General features: G+C 44.8%; 1 protein-coding gene across 4 annotated transcripts in view; it reads left to right on the top strand.

Annotated features, from left to right (window-relative positions):
• REEP1 (receptor accessory protein 1) overlaps positions 1-21,046 on the top strand; it is a 110,825-nt gene that overhangs the window by 69,634 nt on the left and 20,145 nt on the right. For 3 of the 4 annotated variants that reach the window (XM_053890917.1, XM_053890916.1, XM_053890914.1), the window contains exons 4-6: positions 4,807-4,927; positions 7,941-8,054; positions 17,460-17,612. In XM_053890917.1, coding sequence (XP_053746892.1) covers positions 4,807-4,927; positions 7,941-8,054; positions 17,460-17,612 — 388 coding nt within the window. The remainder of the gene's footprint in view (positions 1-4,806; positions 4,928-7,940; positions 8,055-17,459; positions 17,613-21,046) is intronic. The other variant, XM_053890915.1, reaches the window with a different exon arrangement.

Here is a 21,046-nt window from a genome sequence, read left to right as displayed (position 1 = left end):
CAGAACAGGCTGATCACACAGACAGAGCCCCTATTTCCCTTTCAGGGATATGGACACCAGCTCAGCAGCTCTGACCTCTCTTTATAATGAGAGAGAAAGAGAGAGATTGCTGTTTTTCCTGGAAGCACCTTCTGGCTTCCTGGGGAGCATCGTTAACTTTGGTTCACTTCCAAGATTGGAGATGGCCCCTCACTCCGCACTCATCCTCACTCCTCTCTCTCCGCCCCTCCCCTGGGGCAGTTTTCTCTTCATAGTTAAGACTTTCTATCTTGATGTAAACAGCAATTGTATATGGTCACAGGACAGATAGACGGTGGCTTGCTTCCTAATTTCTACAGGTGATTTAATTTAGTTTTTTTTTTTTTAACAATTATAAAATACTATATCACATGGCAAAATGAAATTGAAACAGTACACCAAAAAGTAAGTCCCTCCTCTCTCCAGGCCTTCAGTCTGTCTCCCCAGGGGCACCCCTGTTAAAAGTTACTTGTGTTCTCTTCCAGAAATTTTCTATACCCATTAATTGCATGTAATTTGACAATTCCATCACTTGTCCAACCCTCTTAGAAAATAGTTATGGGAATGGAAGCTGGTGCAGCCACTCTGGAAAACAGTATGGAGGTTCCTCAAAAAACTAAAAATGGAACTACCCTACAACCCAGCAATTGCACTACCAGGCATTTATCCACGGGATACAGGTGTGCTGTTTCAAAGGGACACGTGCACCCCTATGTTTATAGCAGCACTATCAACAATAGCCAAAGTATGGAAAGAGCCCAAATGTCCATCGATGGATGAATGGATAAAGAAGATGTGGTATATATATATACAATGGAGTATTACTTGGCAATCAAAAAGAATGAAATCTTGCCATTTACAACTACGTGGATGGAACTGGAGGGTATTATGCTAAGTGAAATTATTCAGAGAAAGACAAAAATCATATGACTTCACTCATATGAGGGCTTTAAGAAACAAAACAGATGAACATAAGGGAAGGAAAACAAAAATAATATAAAAACAGGGAGGGGGACAAAACAGAAGAGACTCATAGATATGGAGAACAAACTGAGGGTTACTGGAGGGGTTGTGGGAGGGGGGATGGGCTAAATGGGTAAGAGGCATTAAGGAATCTACTCCTGAAATAATTGTTTCACTATATGCTAACTAATTTGGATGTAAATTTTAAAAAATAAAAAATAAAATTAAAAAAAAAGCAAAGGGACAGAAATCTTTTGGAGGTGATGGACATATGTACTTCCTGTGGTGATGGTATCATGGGTATATGCCTATGTCCAAACTCATCAAAATGTATACATTAAATATGTGCAACTTTCTGTATATTAAGGATAAAAGGTTGGAAAAAATAACAGCGATAAAATAAAATAAAATAAAATTGAAAAAAAATAGTTAGCCCTCAGGAGTGTGAAAGTGTAACATCAGAAGGGTGGAAGTCTGTACCTCCCACATACACCCAAGAGCTATGCACCTGCACCTAGGGGAAACAATACATCCTAGAGTTCTGGACAGTTCAAGGGTTAATCATTAAGGAATGATCAGGGTCCTTCTCCACTTCTTGGTGAAGGCTGGGACTGTGGTAGATCAGTTGGAAAGTGACCTGGTTGGTGGTGATTGCATTGGTGGAACCAAGTGGGCCCAAGGTGTCTGCGAAACACAGGGTCTGAGTGGCTCAACTGGGAGCCCCTTATGATACCTGATGAGGGCCTGGTGCGATAATTCCAGAGGCAGTTTGAGATAATCCCCAAAGTATACTGTTAATTGCGTGTTGGGGTGGGGGGGTGGGGGGGAAGGGGTTATAGAATGTTAATGTGTATATTTGGGGGGGGTGATAAAGGAGCCATATATACCCACATGATTTTATATCTTAGGCATCTGAAGTTTACTACTGATAATGATTTTGCTTTTGGAAAAGGGACTAAGGGTCTGGGATGGGAAGGAGATTCTTTGTTGTATACTCTTCTGGATATTTGGATTTTTAAAACTATATATGCATGCATTACCTGTTTTGAAAAAAACACATCTTTTACATAAACAACAAAAGCACTGCCGTGTGACAAATCCTTTGGGATTATGTGTGTATCTTGTGTTGATGCCTGAGCTTGCTAGATTCATTTGCTTTCCCCTTGGGGTTGGCAAATACTTGTTTCCAAGACAAAATTTCCTCCATTATTAATCACTAGAGTGTTCGAGTGTGGGAGAATCATGCCTCTGTTCCTTCAGCCTCTTGTCTGTGATGGCTGTGAAACATTAAACAATCTCGACATGACAGTGTTCTTGAGTTGCTGAGGGAATATCCAGGAAGAGCCTGCCAGAGGCAGAAGAAGACAGACCAGAGACCTGGATGAAGAAAGTAGAGTGGGTGGAGCTGCTGATTTGGGGGTCCTGTGTGAGACTTGAAGGCTCTGAACTGACTTGCCAGAAATTGCTCTTTATTTTCAGCTCCCTTGGTGGGGGAAGGGGGGCTGGGAAAGAAGGTACATGGGAGGAACTTACTTTTCTGATTCTTCAGAATAGCACAGGTGTCCTTTTCCCTCAGAGTATCATGTTTTAAGGGTACCCAGGATTTGTTTTAATCAGGTATGGTAAAACACATAGATGCAGAAATGACTGTCATGAAGGAAGAAGTTTGTTAAAATCACAGATCCCTAGGGGCACCTGGGTGGCTCGTCGGTTAAGCGTCCGCCTTCGGCTCAGGTCATGATCACCCAGTCTGTGGGTTCGAGCCCCGCATCCAGCTCTGTGCTGACAGCTCAGAGCCTGGAGCCTGCTTCTGATTCTGTGTCTCCCTCTCTCTCTCTGGCCCTCTCCTGCTCATGTTCTGTCTCTCTCTGTCGCAAAAATAAATAAAAACATTAAAAAAAAAAATTAAAAAAAAAATTCCCCAGAATTAAAAAAAAAAAAAATCACAGATCCCTAGAAACTGGAGGCACAGCACACCCTGAGGTCAGTCAAGAGGCAGAAGTAGGAAGTGTGGGCAAGAACCTTTATTGTGGTTTCCATGGAAGGAGCACGCAAGGCAGAGTAAACATGTTTAGGATTAGCTGGACTGAATAATTTCAGTGGGCTCTGGGGTGAAGGGGCTGTCCTTTGGTGGCTGGGACCTGGCCCTGGGATGGTGAGGGCAGCTGGAGAGTGGCCCAGAGTGTGAGCTCACAAAAGAGGTGGTAGGGGTAAGGGCTCTGGATTGGTCAGTTTGCATATGAAAGGCTTGCTTGTGGGCGAGTTGTTTCCTATCTTTGGGAATTGGTTAATCCCAGGAGGGGTACCCTCTCCAGAGTCAGCAAGGACCCAAGATGTCAAAGCATCAGAATATAGAAAATAAAAAAGACATGGTATCAGTACACATCAGGACAGCCAAGTGTTGTTGCACAGGTTGTTCATAGAGCAAGATACCTGGCCAATGTGGCAAGTGGGGCTAAAGTTCAAATGAAGGCTCGTTCACTAGTCATGTGCTCACAGGTCTGCATCCAGTTGAGGGGTGGCTTTTTCTTATATATACGAAGGCACCATGTGAGCTGGCAGAGACCCATTATAGCATTTGTCTCAGGTTGCTATTCTATATTATTTGTGATTATTTGATCAAACTGTTTTCCCGACTGGACTATCAGTTCCAAGGGTGCAAGAAAGTCTTATCTGTTTCCCGCTAGACTAAAAGCTCCAAGAGAGCAGGGATCAGGTCTTCTTTATTCACCATTGTCTACACAGTGCTCAGCACAAGCTGACAAATGTTGGTGCTGGTCAGTGTTTCTGTGATGCATAAATGAATAGTGTACAGGACTTCAGACTCTGGAGTTGTATGTTACCTGCACCCTGAACCCTTCTTTCTTTTGGCACCAAAAAGATCAAGCTCTTTTTGCCTGCCGTCGACTTACGTAGGGTGAGTAGCATCCTTTTTGCTGTCAAGAATTTGGCTCCTGTCCCAGCCAAGAAGGGGAGGCTCTTATTCTCAGTCTGAAGATTCTTTGTCAGCTCCTCCCTGTTATAAAGCCTTCAGGTGCTTGTGCTTTCTTGGTCACAAGTGAAGAGTGAGTGACTGGATGTAGGGCACAGAGGAACATGGCCTTCCGAACCTACAGGCTGTGGCTGGAGCCCCAGCTCCAACCTAAACAAGCAGAACCCTGCAAGAAACACGAGCAGTTGCCAGGCATAGCCCGCAGGGTGATGGCTGGAGACAGCCTGGATCCCTGGCTGGCTTTGACAAAAAATGAAAACAAGAACAGACTTTCCAAAGAAGCCTTGGGGGGCACCTGGCTGCCTCAGTCAGTAGAACATGTGGCTCTTGACCTTGGGGTTGTGAGTTTGAGTCCCATGTTGGGTATAGAGAGTACTTAAAAAAATTAAATCTTTAGGGGCGCCTGGGTGGCTCGGTCAGTTAAGTGTCCAGCTTCAGCTCAGGTCATGATCTCACAGTATGTGAGTTCGAGCCCTGTGTCGGGCTCTGTGCTGACAGCTCAGAGCCTGGAGCCTGCTTCGGATTCTGTGTCTCTCTCTCTCTCTCTCTCCCCTCCCCTGCTCACATTCTGTCTCTCTTTCTCCTTCAAAAATAAATAGACGTTAAAAAAATTAAAAATAAATAAAAATAAAATCTTAAAAAAAAAAATAGAGGCCTTGGGCTTTTGCTCTGTGTTTGCAAGTGTATGCGTATAGCTTCATGGGTGGAGAAAGGAGGAATCTGGGAGCCTTGCAGCCTTGGGCAGGCACGAGAGGTGCTGGGCTCGTCCTTCATAGGCCCAGGCAGTGTTGCTGAGAACCTAACAGAACGTGTATTTTCTCATCTCTCTCCAGGTTTCCATTCTATTATGAACTAAAAATAGCATTTGTCGCCTGGCTGCTGTCTCCCTACACAAAAGGCTCCAGCCTCCTATACAGGAAGTTTGTACATCCCACGCTGTCTTCAAAAGAAAAGGTAATTTATGCTGCTAAGCCTTTGTCACTCCTTCCAGCGAGTAAAAAATTTAAAAGTGATAAGTAAAAAGGACAGAGTGTTTTATTGTAGGGGACCCTAGATTGTCCCGTATTTGCCCCCAACAATTTGTTCCTTCTAATCTTCTTTTTAATCTATTTTTTGACATGTTTAGAAATAGTGGTGAAATCCTCAAAAAGATGTTATTTATCATTACTTGCTAAAAAACATTTGCGTACCTTGCAACAAAAAACAACAAAAGATTTGCTCATAATTCAACTCCCTAAACTGAATTTCCTTCCTTTTATCATGCTCAGCTCCTGTCCTTCTATAGATCTGATTTTTACATAGACTATTAAAAATCACTTTTAAAACTTAACATAGAAAAGTGGAGGCATAAAGAGATTAAATGCCTTGAGCGTGTACCCAGGCAGCTACCAACAGAGACTAGAAGATAATAAATTTCTTGTGCAGGGTTGCTTTATTGTTCAGTGATACAATATGTGTTACCAGTGGAATCCCTGCTGTTTTTGTAATTATCGGTTGGTAAGTACTAATGAGAACAGTCATAATAATTTGTTCATGCTGTTTACCTTTTGTGTTTATTTTGCATCAAAGTACTTCACAAACATCTTGGCAATGAAAATATAGATTTGTCTAATGTCAGAGATGGAAAAAATAAGACGGGAAATTGCAGGAAAGGGTCAGTAATAAGTAAGAATTCAAGTAAGAATTACAACTTCTATCTCTTGAAAAGAAACTTAATCCTAAGCTTCTTATAAGACAATGTCACTGTCTGTAAAATGATTTTTTTGTTTAACATCTCCGCTGAACTTAATTTGCTGGATTTGCTTTCAGTGACTTGTTCTATAGTTTTTTTGTTGTTTTTTTTTTTTAAGGTTTCATACAATAATGAATGCAAAGTCCATTATCCATTACCTCTGCCTCACTAATTTGTTTTGGTAACTTCTTTTTTATGGATAGCAGTCTATTAAACCTTTCTTTAAAATAAAATTTTAAGTGAACCAAAAAAAAAAAAAAACCAAACAAACCCAAATACCTAAAAACAACAAAAACACTTAATATACATATAATATTTGTGTCTGAGATCTTAAACATGTTTGCACATAAGCCGTTTGTACTTGATCTTGATTCATGATTCATGAACACCACAATACATAGAGATGGATTTCTTCTTTTGACTTCTTGTCTTAGAATAAATTGCTAAGGGTGGGATTATTGAGCCCAATATTGTATCATTCATTAATTATATTACATGACCTTCTAAACTGATTGGGATATGATTCTTAACATAAAATAGGAGCACTGTAGGTGGCTTTGTATATCAATTTCTGTTGTCTCTGAAAGTTGAGTACTTTGGACTTCTCAGGGAAGCTTTGAGGGAACATGTTAATTGCATGAGCAGACTACTATAGACATTTCTGAGAACCCTTTTAGGAACTAGGATACAGCACTGCCTGTCTCAGAAGGGTGGGTTTTGAGGAATAGGATCTCCCTCTTCCCCTGGTTGTCAAATCCCTACTCTTTCCGTTTCCCTTTCCCCAGATGCTGGGCTCACCCTGAAGCCACCAATCTAATTTCCATTGAAGTGAAGGTGGCTGACTTAAGAGCTGCCAAGAATCCCTACCAGAGTCAGTCAGGGGTCACAATGAAAACTTAGTGTGGTGACTTCCTGGGGAAGCCTTAAACCAGGAATGCACAGGGGTTGACTCACCCACGATATGCCTCAAAGCAAAGGAAATGCACTAATGTGCTGAACTTCAAATGAGCCTGAGGCCAGGTGTCGTTGTGTTACTGAATTCCGAAATGAGCTACTGTAAGTTACGAAACAGCTGTTCTCCTACAACAGTGATAACAACCCAAACGTAACAGAAAGAAAAAGCCAGCGTTGAAGCAGATCTGAAGTAAACCATTATTTTTGCCCCTGAAGGAGAGAGACTTCAATCCTTTTTCCAACCTCCCTCTTACCCTGGGGATGATGCTGGATGACTTCTCATCTCTGCTTTTATTTCATTATCTGTAAAATGATCTCCCTTATCAACAAAAATAGCACTAGTATCTCTTTCTGTGTCCTAATATCTCCCCTCAATATCTTACATGGAGAGGTATTTGGATAGAGTATTTAATAGTTACAGAATAGTAGAATTTTATTTTATTAAAGTTTATTTATTTTGAGAGAGAGAGAGAACACGTGCAGGGGAGGGGCAGAGAGAGAGAGGGAGAGAGAGAATCCCAAGCAGGTTCCATGCTGGCAGTGCACAGCCCAATGCGGGGCTCGATCTCACAAACCATGAGATCATGACCTGAGCCGAAATCAAAGAGTCAGACTGACTGAAGTACCCAGGCACTTCTTAAGAATTGTAGAATTTTAGAACTGCAAGGGCCTGATCTCCTTGAGATAGAAAGATGACAGTGGTTCTCACTCCATTGAAACCAGCCACTGTGTTAGATACTTTACTGGAATGATCTCATGTGATCCTCCCTGTGCTCCACCAATTAGGTACTATCACTGTCCTCATTTTTCAGAAGGCTAAATAAACACTTGCCGAGCCTGACAACCAGTTAGTGGCAAGTCTCAGGTTAGAGGCTTCACTCTTGGCATTTTCTCCACCCTCAGTTCCTTCAGTGTCATATAGGATGGCTGTGTGTGGAATGGCACGCCTGTCTACATCCAGGACCCCTGGAGCCTCCCTGGGAGGTTAGAGGACTTCAGGAACAATCGTAGGGTGTTGCTAGAAGGAAACCTTCCTGGGTCGGTAAATGGCTGTTTTTTCAAAATTCCTTTTTTACTTCCCTGTATCTCTTTCGTTTCCTTCCTTTCTCCCGTCTACCTTCCCCTCTCTGAACGCACACCCCAAAGTGCCAGTGACTTTTCAGTTCCAGTGAGAATCCGTGATTGGGCAAGCTGCCAAGCCCAGTGTTCAGGAGAAGGGAGAAAGAACAGAGATTTGTTTGAATCTTCCAACTCAGTGTGCCTCCGTTTTTCCTTCAACAGGAAATTGATGATTGCCTGGTCCAAGCAAAAGACCGAAGTTATGATGCCCTTGTGCACTTTGGGAAGCGGGGCTTGAATGTGGCGGCCACAGCAGCCGTGATGGCTGCTTCCAAGGTACTGTGTGGGGCCCTGAGCACTACAACCATGGGAGGATCTCGACCCTGTCAGCATGCCCTGCTTCACCCACACAAATGGGGCAGGGCAGGCTCAGGACCAATCAGGGATTCCTCATCTTTTCGGGGGGTCCCTTTGAAAATCTGATGGAAAAAATAGTGAATCTCACCCCCAGAAAATTGTGTGTGTGCACACACACGCACAAATGATGTATGCGATATTAAGAGTTTCCCAGAGCTCCTGAAACTCATTGTGGGTCCCAGATTAAGAACCTCTGACTGAGTTGGAGCTAAAGCCTGGGAGAAAGAGAAAATGAAAAGGGAGGGAGTGAGTTCTTCTCTACAATTTCCCAGGGTGCACTGGGAGAGTCACCTACACTCAAAATAGCCAGGTGGGGAGACTACCTGAGTGAGTGGGTGGGCTCCAAGCCCATGTGGCCCACCTGACCTGAGGGAAGGAACCAAGGTCCCAGAGGAGGTGAGTGGTACAGACATGGAGGAGGAGGATGCCTGTAGCAGCCGCAATTAACACTGAAGGAGGTTCAAAGTAAACTCTGGTCTGTGATGTAAGCATCACTTCTCTTTTCCATCCAGCCCCATTCACGTCCTCTGTGTTCCTTCCTAGCTTCTTCTCACGTCATGTTCTCCTTGTCATTATGTCCATTTCTCATTGTGTGCTCAGCCCTGAAAAATTCGATTGGTAGACATCTTCCCTCAGAGTAAATTCAGGAGATGGCCTTGTGTTTCCTGGTGACAGTCCCTTACCCCCAGTCCAAATGTGGAGTAGGGGTCTACAGTCGGCTGGGGATGGAGGAGAGGCAGTTATGCTAATGTTTGGGCAGACACACTGACTGGGAAGTGAGTTGTATGAGCAAAGGGAAGCTGTATGTCCTAGGTGGTGGCGTGAGGGTTGTAGGCAAGGGGGCAGACTTGTGAAAGGCTTTGGAAGAAGTCAGTTGATACCGACCTTGGTGCTCCATGGGCTCTGAGTGGATGGTGGGATGGAGCATGTTGACAGCCAGGATCAGGAGCCCGAGCTGGGTTTTCTATGTCCTGACCCAAGAGAAGCACAGTAGGAAGAAAGATTTACCCACTGGGGCTGAGCATTTGTTTGAAAAGTACTGTCTACCTGAAGTCAGGGAGTTCTACAGACAAAGGCTGGGAGAAAGAGAAGGGACACCCAAACGGAATGATTCCTATTCAGAGAAGGACCAGCTCCTTCTATAACACAGAACTGTAGTGAGGTGTCCCTCTTAGTCCAATCGTTGCTGGCAAGGTGATGGATCCCAGTGAGTATCTTTGGAGGGGACATTCTGCTGTGGTATCCCAAGGAGATGTGTCAGGATTTACAAAGAGCAGCGAATGCCAAGATCCTTCTATTTGAGATGTAACCATTTTGTGCTTTCCTTTTTTAAGCTGAAAGATAAGAGAACTCTGACTTGCTAAATTCTTAAGTCATCAGGGCAACTTTGCGACATAAAGCTCCAGAAACCTTCTGTCAGTTCCTCTCTCCACCCCATCTCCTCTGCTTCTGAAGCCTGAAGAAAGATGGGTGCTGCTGTTTCCTCAGCTCAGTCATAGAGCATAAGTGCGGTATATTTATCGGGTTGGCTCAGTGTGGCCTCCTGGCCATACAGCTGCGTGTGGGTAAATTTTACTCCGATGGTAATTCTGTAGGGCCGTCCTTTTCCAGGTCTGCCTCAAGCTGGAGCCTCCAGAGTCTTGATACCATGTTGGCGAGCCGCCACCAGCCACTCAGACCATGCGGGGAACCCCATGAGCCCAAGCCTCCAGCCGGGCACCTTACAACAACTAAACGTGAAGGAAGCTCCAGACAATCTGAAACTTGCCTCAGGAAATAACCGCTCACTAGTTCTTTCTAGTTGTGCTCAAGTCGTGAGGATGCCCGCTTCCTGTTGAGTTTGTTTCAGATGAGAAAGTTTTCTGCCTTTTGGGGGCTTTGCTTTTCCTCTCCAAATATAAATATCTTAAGGGAGAAAACACATCTTGTCTTCTAAAAATAATGCCCTCTATTTTTGAAACAGATGTGGAATCCAGTCTGGCTGAGGAGTAAATCAGTGGTTTCCACAGCAACAATGGATCGCTCTAGGCAGGGGTCAAAGGATGATGACTCACCAGTGAGTCCAAATCTGGCTTTCATGTCCAAACCACCTGGGAAGCTTTGTTTTTATTTTTTTTAATAGATTCTCAGATGTGCTGATTCAGAATCTCAGGCAGTAGGCTCAATCTGTATTTTTAACAAGTTGCCCGGATGATTGTTAAACAGCCAGTTCTGAACAGGTCACTGCCTGAGGCCCCATCCAGAACCAGAAACGCACAGGTGATTAGGGTTAAAACACTTAACTTCTTTAACATTCCTGGGATGCAGATTTGGCTTCTTAGAAGCATTAACCTTGCGAATGAGAAAGTGAGGCAGGTGTGTGTGTGTGTGTGTGTGTGTGTGTGTGTGTGTGTGTGTGTGTGTGTGAATGTTTCATTTCCTCAAGACTTCATGCCACTTGAGAAATATTATGGTGGGAATACAAATTCTTCTCCCTCTTTGTAATGCTAAAAAGAGCCCAGCACAGTGCATTGCACCCAGCTGAGCCCTGAACCACCTTGGTGATAACGGGAATAGTCAGAGCAATTTTATGAAAAAAAGATACTTTGCCAAGTCACCCATGACTAGGGTGACCATAAATTTTAATGTCCAGACCAGTCCAGTACGCCTTTCTGGAATAATTACACCAGGAACCCACATACACAAACCCAATCCCAAGCAAACAGGGACCCATGGTCACCCTACTTATGGCTCCATTTTACGACTCGTGGGCCCTACCTTTCTCCTCCCAGAAAACACCCTCAACTCACAAATCAGTTCTCACTCTAAACATCTACTGCGTTTAGCCAGATGGACATACAAGAGAGTGTGAGGTAACCGAAAGACTGTCTCTTACTTCAGAATAAAAGGAGGCTGGGATCAGGTGACTAGATGAAGGGTCATTTCTCCTCTGTCTTCTGCTTTTTTTTCCCCATCCTTTGAGGGCTCCCCGGGAGGAAAGTGTGGAGCTTAAAAGATCTTTTGGTTACTCTTTCTTTCTTTCTTTCTTTCTTTCTTTCTTTCTTTCCTTCTTTCTTTCTAATTAAAGTATAATTGACATGTAAGATTATATTAGCTTAAGGTGTACAACATGTGGCCACACTCTTAGTTAATACTTCTTTTCTTGTAATTTTTCTTGTATTTGAGCCCTTTCCTTAAAAAAAAAAAAAAAAGAAAAGAAAAGAAACAGATGTTTACAGGGTTTTTGCATCATCAGGAGTGAAGAAACTTTGTAAACAGTATTGTACAAATATAAGTTGTTATTAACGTTGATATTTTATTTTAGAACTGGAAAAACGAAAACAACACAATTACACATGGGAAGTTTCTCCTCCAGGACTACTAATCCCCCCTCCCACCCCCAGTTTTCCCCAGGGTTTCTGTCCCTGGGAAATGTCGATGCATCTTTTCTTTCTATGAAACTGCTCTGTCTCCTTCCTGAGGACACCCTTCTCTAGGACCATCGGTCTAAACGTCCCTTGTCTCTGAGTGGGCTCTGAGCCTCAAAGCTGGGTGTTTCCCAGCCAGTAATTTCACCCAGAGGGAAAATTGAGCCCCAGGTTTTTTAAAGACTAGAATTGGAAATCTTTCTCTCTTTTTAAAAATAATGCCCTAGAGGGGCACCTGGGTGGCTCAGTCGGTTAAGCGTCTGAGTTTTGTTTTTGGCTCCGGTCATGATCACAAGGTCCGTGGGTATGAGCCCTGCGTGGGGCTCGGCGTTGACAGCATGAAGCCTGCTTGGGATTCTCCTCTCCCTCTCTCTCACCCTCCCTTTCTCATGCTCTCCCTCTCTGTCAAAATAAATAAACCTAAGAAAAGTAAAAATAATTCTCTAAAATAAACAAAACACATTCTCACAAGAAAGAGAAACCATGAGGAGAAAAACCAATTGATAAAAAGTTTTAAAACCGTGAGGTGTCCAAGGCCACCTTATCGCTCTTGAACTAGGAAGCACATATTAGGTCTCTTCCATCTGCCCCGTTCTTAGACCTAGTAAACAAACCTTGCTTTTTACTTGTCCCATAACTTGAAAAATAATGTTTTTTACTCCCCCTGGAGATTCGATCCTTAGAACAGCTCCTCCAGTACCAATTCTGTTGTTAAAGTCGCCCGTTAAGACACTGCTGCAAGTAGTGCAATGGATTCTGGGTGCTGTGGATTCGGGGTTCTGCTTCCCCAGATTGTGTGTGGGTTTTTCTCCCTAGAATCTAATATTTCCTATTATATTGTTAGCGTCTGGAGATGAGGGACTCTAGATTCTTTTCCTTTGTCTCTTGCCTAGAAAAAAACAAAATAAAGAACCAGTGCCTACTTGTTTAGCATTCTGCATTCATAGCTACTCATCAAACCTTGTTGATCTGAAGAATAAACGTTTTTGATTCTCTAGTCCCGCTCTGTCCAGTGCGGCTACTTACATTTGAATTAATTACAATTACGTAAATTTAAAATTCAATTTCTCAGTTGTACTAGTCCCATTTCCAATCCTCAGCAGCTGTGGTAGCAGGTGGCTGGCACAGATATAGACGGTTTCCAACATCACGGAAGGTTCTCTTGGGCAGCACTGCCCCAAGCCCTCTATGAAACGTCTTGGGTTCTCTTTGCCTTTATTTCCCCCCTTCACCTGCAGTGCCCTGGCTTTGACAGGACCCCTCTCTTACCCACTCAGCACTGTGGGGCCTCCTTAAATGAGGTTCAGCAGCAAAACAGGGAGATGGAAACTCAACCTATAGCATCACCCATGGTGTTGCTTTTATTTCTTCTTCCTTGGCCCAGTGCTGCTTTCACGCCATGACCTCCATTTCCCCAATCTGCCAGCCAAAACTCAGGCACTTTGCCTGCAGTTATGGTCAACAGCCGCCAAGGGATAGCCAAGCCCCGGTTACAGGATGGCACCTGAACATGGGTACTAGAGCCACAGAGAGACAACTTGTGGTGTTTCCCCGCTCATTTTTAAAGTCCCACTCAATTTTGCCTTAAGAATAAAACAAACTCTACGAGATAGTTTTTGGCATAGTTAAACAAAAAAAGTCCCCTCCCTATTATCCTTACCTTTTATCCATCACTGCCTTATCTAAACTTCTTGCTTGAAAAAAAACTACTGCTTTCAAACCACCATGAAACTTTATTTTTGGAACCAGAAGCTCATTCCCAGAGGCTCATAAAACCAGTGATTTGCAGCTTCTGGCCAGACTGGAGTCGTTTTTCCTTGCCTTTGTTTTTTGTTTTTTGTTTTTTGTTTCTGGCTATCTATTGAATATTAATTAGGTGCAAACCACCTGTTTACAATTAATCAGAGGACAGGTATTGATTTTCCTTCTATAAAACTTCCCTGTGTCAGCTCATTCTCAGAAAGCATTTCCAAGAAAGAAGACTGCCATCCCCTCCATGTCTCTGTGTCTCACCTCACTGTCACACCCTCGTGTCTGCTCCATCCAGTAGCTGAGGAACACTTTCAAGCCATTGTGCTGGGTTACATCAAGTTGGCCTTCTCTCTTCTGTTTTAGCTAAGGACAGTGTGACATAAAATTAATATTTACACTTCACCATGGCAACCAGTTTTAAACCCCAAGATTATCTAAACTGCTGAACAACCTGCTGAAAAAGTTTGGAAGTATTGCCTGCCGTCTAAGTCTCTCAAACAAATCAGCTTGCACCCGAGCTAAGCTCTCTGCAACTTGTTGAATCAGAACCAAACAAGACTTCTTGCCAGTGTGGTTCTACCATGTTCGCCTTCATTATTCAACACCCCCATCATCATCCTGGATCCCTCCCTCTCCCGTGTTTCTGCTGGGACGACTATGGCACCTCACTCCACCTGGTAGATGGCTAGGGAGAGGAAAACAAAAGAAGACACAGTGCCACCAGTCAGCTAAAGAGGAAGGGCCAGGAACTCACACGGATGTCTCCTGCCCCCCTCTCTGTTCCAAGTTTACCTGTGGAGGTTGTGTATAGCTGGATGCATCAAGGGTCCAGGTGGGAAGAGAGAAGCCTCCCTGCTTACCTCGTCTTGAAGAGGAGCCTGGTTGAACCTACGAGGTCTGAGAAAGTGTTTTCAAGATCACTTTGTGAGCAGGAAGAGCTTCTTCTTGGCTGTGGTGATGTGGCGCCTTCTTAGTCACCTCCTCCTTCCAGACTCTTCTCTCCTGCTAGCTCCCTTCCTCCTCCCCTCGCTCAGCAGTGTTGGGTGGGATTTCTCCAGGGCCTCACCTCGCTCTCTTCTCCCTCCCAGGACCATCTCACCTTCAGCTGTCCCCTGATGCTGGTTCCCAGATTAGCTTCTCTGCCTGGACTCCAGTATTGCATTTCTGATTCTCTGCTGAACTTCTCCTCACCCTTTGTCTCCTTGGTATCTTTACTTAGTATTTTCCTAACTCTGAATCCACCTCTCCTCTTGTGTCCCATCTTTCTGATGACAATGAAATCACCACCCCCTCCACACCTCCAGGCTCCAGATCTCAGTCATCTTTGATGGTCTTCCTTCTTCCTACTTTACTCTTCAAGTCCTGCCCATTTTAACATCTCTTCCCTTTCTCTAGGCCTTCCCCACACCCTTCCTTTTGGCTTGGACTATTGCAGTAGCCACCCAGATAGTCACTGCTGCTCTTCCTTTGCCATTTGAGCTCTGATCCTAGCCTTTCTTCTTGTCCCTCCTTACCTTTCTGGCTCCTCTTGTACTGCACTTACAGCACCACCTTCTGTGCTGTTCTAGAAATAGCACACAGAGTTGCTATTTCTAGACTTTTCTCTTTCCTGCCTCTGCTCTTGTTGGTCCTTCATCTGCCCCTGTCACCCCCTGTTTGAAATCCTTTCCACCCTTCAAGGTCAAATGCCACTGTCTCCATGGAAACCTGTTCTGATTCCAGGTGGAACTGTTCTCTTGCTTCTTGGTCCCCACATGGCACTCTGTTGTCATCATTAGAATTCATATCGTTTTTTTTATGTTTATGTATGAGAGAGAGAGAAGAGAGAGACAGAGCATGAGCAAGGGAGGGGCAGAGAGAGGAGGGAGACACAGAATCCAAAGCAGGCTACAGGCTCTGAGCTGTCAGCACAGAGCCTGATGCGGGGCTTGAACCCATGAACCGCGATATCGTGACCTGAGCTGAAGTTGGACTGAGCCATTCAGGTGCCCCCTAGAATTCATATCTTATCTGCATCCCTAGTAGGTGCTCAGTAAATGTTAAAGGAATGAAGGACTGTCGTACATATTTTTAGCTGTCACAGCTTATAGAGCAGTACTCCGCGTCACGCGTGGACTTTGGGGGTAAGCAGGGCCCGATTAAACACCCCAGCTCCCACATTACTGCTGCCACCTCTCTGAGCCTCAGCCTTTTCACCTGAAAAATAGGCATGATGCCACAAAACACTCATGAGATGATGGAGATAAAGATTTCAAAGAATGCAGAGCTCATACTAAATGCTTAATAAAGGTTGTCTGTTACTCACTTCTGTATGCTGGTTTGATCTCTGAGGTTGATCATTATTCTGTTGAGCAGAATAAAAGGAACAAGTCAGATGCTGGTGTTGGGAGCTCTTTACAGTTCAGACTCTTCTGGAGAGGAAACTGAATTTCCCTGTCCTGTGGATCTAGGCTCTCTTCCCGTCTTTTCTCTGGTGCGGTAGCGTGAGCACAGGATCTGGTGTTACTTGCACTCTTGTCTCCGGCCCGCCTTGCTGGTGCTGTGTCTCCCTGGCAAGCCACCCTCCAGCCCTGGGCTTCAGGTCCCTCGTGGCTCTCGGCCCCATTTTCCATACAGTTGTTTCCTCCTCCTCCTTCAGCCTCGTGGTGAGTGGGTCCCTGGGGCCAGCTTACAAACAGTGAGCATCTGCCCCTCCCCCAAGAGACAAGGAATGTCAAACCCATAGGTTGCTAGAGCAGGCAGGAGCCTTAGATGCCGTCTTGTAACCCCACCACCACCACTTCTCAGGGGTGGACACTGAGACCCGGATGTTGAGTGGCTCACTCAGGGTCATACAGCTGTTAGTGGCCAAGCTGGGCTCAGAGTGAGACTTTCTAGTTCCCAGTCCCATTTTCCCTGAATCTCTCCAAGCACCCCCAGGCCCCCCTCCCAGCCCCACCCCCCCCCCCAACACATTGGGCTAATGTTTCCTGACCTTTATTTACTTGGGTTACGTCACCAGCCCCTGAGAACACATGGCTGAGTACCTGAGAGATGACTGTCTTGCCACTGAGAATTTTAGAATTGGTCACAAGCCCTGGAGACAGTCAAGGTTGTCTGTCTCCTCTCGTGACCATTTTTATATCAAACATCCCTGGGAATTAAGAAGGTGCATTAATATACAAGAGGCGGCAACAAATGCCACCAAAGCAGGCTCCCTCTTTGCCCTGAGGCAGGGCTGGGGCAACACTCAAATGCAGGATATAGTACATTCTAGGTGAAGGAATTTGGGTTACAAATACATGTTACCGTAAGATAGAGTTTCTTTAGAGCTTCATCATTTTTATGATAATAGGGGCACATGTGCAAACACAACCATAGCTCCTCTTTTTCACCAACAGCTGAACAAATTTGTCTTGTGGATGCGCACTCCCCCCCCCCCCCCCCCCCCCCCCCCCCCCCCCCCCCCCCGCTCCAGTCCTTTCAGTCCTTTCTCCCCCTCATTGTCCTTTAGCAACATCTCTCCTGTCTTCCGCCTGCACCCACACCCCCCAACCCTGCCCAGGAAGTGGGATCGCTACCACATCAACCTCCCCTCAGGGCCTTTGCCTTTCCAAGGAGGAAGCTTGGACAAGGCAAAGCTTCTAGCTGAGACTCAGTGGTGGACGTCTATGTGCGAGGACAGGGACATCAGCTGTGTGTGGAGAGTCCTTCCTAGGGACCCCGAAGCCCTATCACCAGAGTGCAGCCTGGATCAGATGACCAGGCTGCAGTATTTTTCCCCTTTTGTTCCGGTGCCACAGCCCTGGCTCCCACTCGAGTGTGAGCTCTCGTGTGAGACCTCCGCCGGTGTCAGCCAGCTGCGCTGTCTCCCTCCCTGGAACTTCTGCCTCGCGTTTTGTCATTTTTGTCATTTGCTGCCTTGTGTGCATTTGTGTCTTGATGCCCTAGCTAGACTGTGAGCTCCTTGGGAGTAGGGATCGCTATCATGTTTCACGTTCATCTTTGTTCCTCTGTGGGGCTTCACACAGAGCTTTGTGAACACTCCCTCTGCATTCGCTCAAATGAGGGAAGGAGGAAGTGAGTGAGTGAGTGAGTGAGTGAGGTGGTGAAGACAGCATGGCTCCCTTCAATCCTGTTTTGTAGGCTTGGTGCCCATGGCTTTTTTTCTTTTCCCATTTGTCAGGTGGCTCGACTCTTTCATTTTGTCTCCTCTTTGGACCTCAGAGAAGGGCAGGTAACCCCGTTGAGAGGTGTGACTAACTCCAAACTGATCCAGTCGGGTAGAGAGGCCAGCAGCGACCTCTGCCCACCAGCACATGGTCTGGATCGGAACCAGGTGTTTCTCCTACCGACACCTGCGTGTGTTTGTGTGTGTTAATCCAGAACCAGTCCCACTTCGGCATCCTTCCAGAGCCTCTTTTTCGTGTCAGTTTGGTAGCATCTAACCTGTGATTAACTTACTTGGATTTTTTTTTTTTCTTTGCTTAATGCCTGGAGAACGAGTTGAATTTGATGACTGATGCTATTGGGGGAGAAATCCTCTTTCTTTCTTTCTCCTTTGTTTGTTAATCTAATTTGATGTCACAATCAAGGCGGCCCATTTTCATCAGCATGTTGATAAGGAGTCTGCTTGGCATTGATGTAGAGCATTGTGGCTATAGAGGTTAACTGTCAGCGAGGTGGGTACGGAGAAGGAAATACTAACTCTTTCTGAATTACCAGTGGGGAATGTGGTTATGCTGGTGGCTTTGTTGTCCATTGCCTGACTCACTAAAACCTGTTGTCTTTATTCTTGTTGTCATTAGTTACAGGCATTCGATATCCATGAAGGCTCTGCTAGAGCCTTCCCCTGTGACTTGGTGTGTCCCCCCGGGAAAAGAGGACCTCATCAGGGGCTTGCAGCCAAGCTTAGTTGCTGTGTTGCATCTGGGCTCTGTGGGCCCTCATGGCAGGCATCCTATTAGTGGTAAAATTATTTTACTCAGAATACCAGATTAGTAAAGGTCTGGGTTTTCCCAGGAACACACCCGTTCCCCTTACTAAGAAAAACATCAAAATGGGCACTTGGCTGGCTCCGTTGGTAGAGCATGTAATTCTTGGTCTCAGAGTTGTGAGTTTGAGCCCCATGTTGGGGGTAGAGTTTACTTAAAACACACACACACACACACACACACACACACACACACACACACACACACACTTCTTTTAAAAAAGAAGAAAAAGATCAAAACATACAGAATTCGGCAGTGTGTTAGCTAAGTGGCTTCCTCATCCCTTACCAACTGGGGGAAAGATTAGAAATTAAAGATCTCAGAAAGTTCAGTGACAAGTTTACCTCTTGAAGTCTAATTTTCTAAGAGTTTTAGCCAGAAAAAAAAAAAAAAAAAAGATTGAACAATCAGGAATGGATTACCCTCCCTTGCCTCAAGGCACTTCTGTGGGATTTCTGGGGATTCTAGGAGCACCCTGAAAGAATCACCAGGCCCTGTGTTGACCTGCCCAGAAAGCAGCGAGGTGGGTCTGTTAAAACAACATGTAAATAAGTAACAATAACAAAACTGGGTAGACATGCTTATAACATCTAGGGAATGAAGAGGTCAAGAGTACAACAGATTATATGGTGGTAGGCTGAGAGGTGGGCTGGTAAGGACAGTGCTGACTTGTGACATGACAGCCCTAGGGGCAGACTCAGATGTACTTGAGTACTCAGATGTACTTGAAGTAGGCTGACCTTGGTTCATGAAAGGGCCCCCACATCCTTAGCTTTTCCTATGGCTCATATTCTAAACTGAGTGTTGGCTGGGGAGGAAATTGATATAGGACTTTCAAAACACAGACACATGGGGTGCCTAGGTGGCTCAGTCAGTTGAGCATCTGACTCTTGCTTTCGGTTCAGGTCAAGATCTCACAGTTTGTAAGTTCGAGCCCCACGTTGGGCTCTGTGCTGGCAGTGTGGAGCCTGCTTGGGATTCTCTCTCTCTACCACTGTCTCTCTGTGCCCCTCCTGCCCTCTCTCTCAATCTTTCAAAACAAATAAACATTAAAAAAAATTTTAAACACACACACATGTTAAACACACAGAGTTACTGTGGGAGACCCAACAATTATTCTAGAGATTTTCAACTAATTCTAAAAACCCTTATTTTGGAATTGCAATCAGAGCCAGATAATGAGCCACCAAAGAGGGTCACAGATTCTTGAACTTAGAATTTTCCAGTTGGAAGGGAATCTTGTTCAATGCTTTAATTTCCCAATGAGGTTGCAAAGCTGACAAAGACCAAGGTGACTTGGTCAAGGCCCCTCATAACAGAGTTGAGACAAGGCTCTTGGGGCTGGACAGCTAATATATTGCAGTTTCTGGAGCCACCACTTCTTCCTTCTCTGTTCTAATCTTGTTTTTTGTTTTTTTGGGTTTTTTTTTTTTTTTTTTTTTTTTTTTAAGTAGTCTCATGTCATTCTGTTTTGGTCTAGATGGCACTTGTCAGCATCATGCAAGCCCTATATTTACAAAATAGGATCCTCAAGGTGATCTTGGGAAAGTGCTATGAGTGTTTCTAAAAATGAAGTGGTAATGATTCTTAAAGGTAATATATGTTTATGGTATAAAATTCCAAAAGCACAAAAGAGGGCATGCAGTGAAGAGTATGTGTCACTCCTGCCCCCGCCCCCCCACTGGTCCAGCTGTTTTAAAAGAAACCCTGTGACCTTTCAGCAGGCACTTTCACAAATGCATTCATTTGGCCATTAACACAGTATAACTGGACCCCCATCCCCTTAGCAGACAAAACTGCAAAGACCTCATCTGTCATTGAATGGGCAGCTCTGAGTGCTGGATGACCAAGAAATATACTTCTCTTTCCACCTGGTCCCCATCTTCACCTACCCAAGTCCTTTAAGGCCAGGTCAAGCGTAGTCTCCTCTGGCATGTTTGGCTGCTCCAATGCACGCTCTCTGTCCTTTGCACCCTCCAGCCCTCTGGCCTTTCTCATATACTCCTTGTGGACAGAACACATGTCCCTATTCAACAGAATGCTCCTTGAGGTATGGGACCCTGGCCGATGCACTGGGGTAGGGGTGGGGATTTCCTGTTACTGCTCTTTACTGAGGAAATTGATCAATAAATGGCTGTATGTTCATTCATTCAACTCCTTGACCCCTAATGTATGTCAGGTAACATGGCAGACACTGATAAATGAAACAATCTGGAGGGGAAGACAAACCAACAAACAATACCAATAGTTAAATGTAATTGTGTGAGGTGCTACAAAGAAGTACAGACTTCACTGAAAGCATACAACAGGGAGCAGAGATGGTCAGACAAAACTTCTCTGAGAAGTGCAACCATATTGTATTGAATCTAAAACGCAGTGGTTTGGGGGCACCTGGGTGACTCAGTTGGCTAAGTGTCTGACTCTTGGTCTCAGCTCAGGTCTTGATCTTGGGGTTGTCCGTTCAGGACCCACGTTAGACCCCATGTTGGGCTCTGCATTGGGCATGAAGCCTATTTTAAAAAAGAATGGATAGTTTCTAAGACTATCTAAGATAACATTGTTATCTACCCCTAAAGGAGGAAAATATTGCCAATCAAATTAGGGCTTAATCCTTTTCCACTTAGAATTTTTACTTCTACTTATCAAAAGGACCCTTTTAGACTTTAGACATAGATTTTTTGTGTGTATCACTTTGCACATACTTTAAAAGGAACACATAAGCACAATAAATTGATTGCATTTCTTCCTAACCTCGGTTCTTCAGTTTCTGAGTCTCACT

This window comes from Panthera pardus, unplaced genomic scaffold (genome assembly GCF_024362965.1).
Source record: "Panthera pardus isolate Hobbes unplaced genomic scaffold, ASM2436296v1 HiC_scaffold_26, whole genome shotgun sequence".
NCBI classification, from domain to species: Eukaryota; Metazoa; Chordata; class Mammalia; order Carnivora; family Felidae; genus Panthera; species Panthera pardus.
Note: the sequence above shows the minus strand (reverse complement) of the source record. Positions and strands in the feature narration are given on the sequence as shown.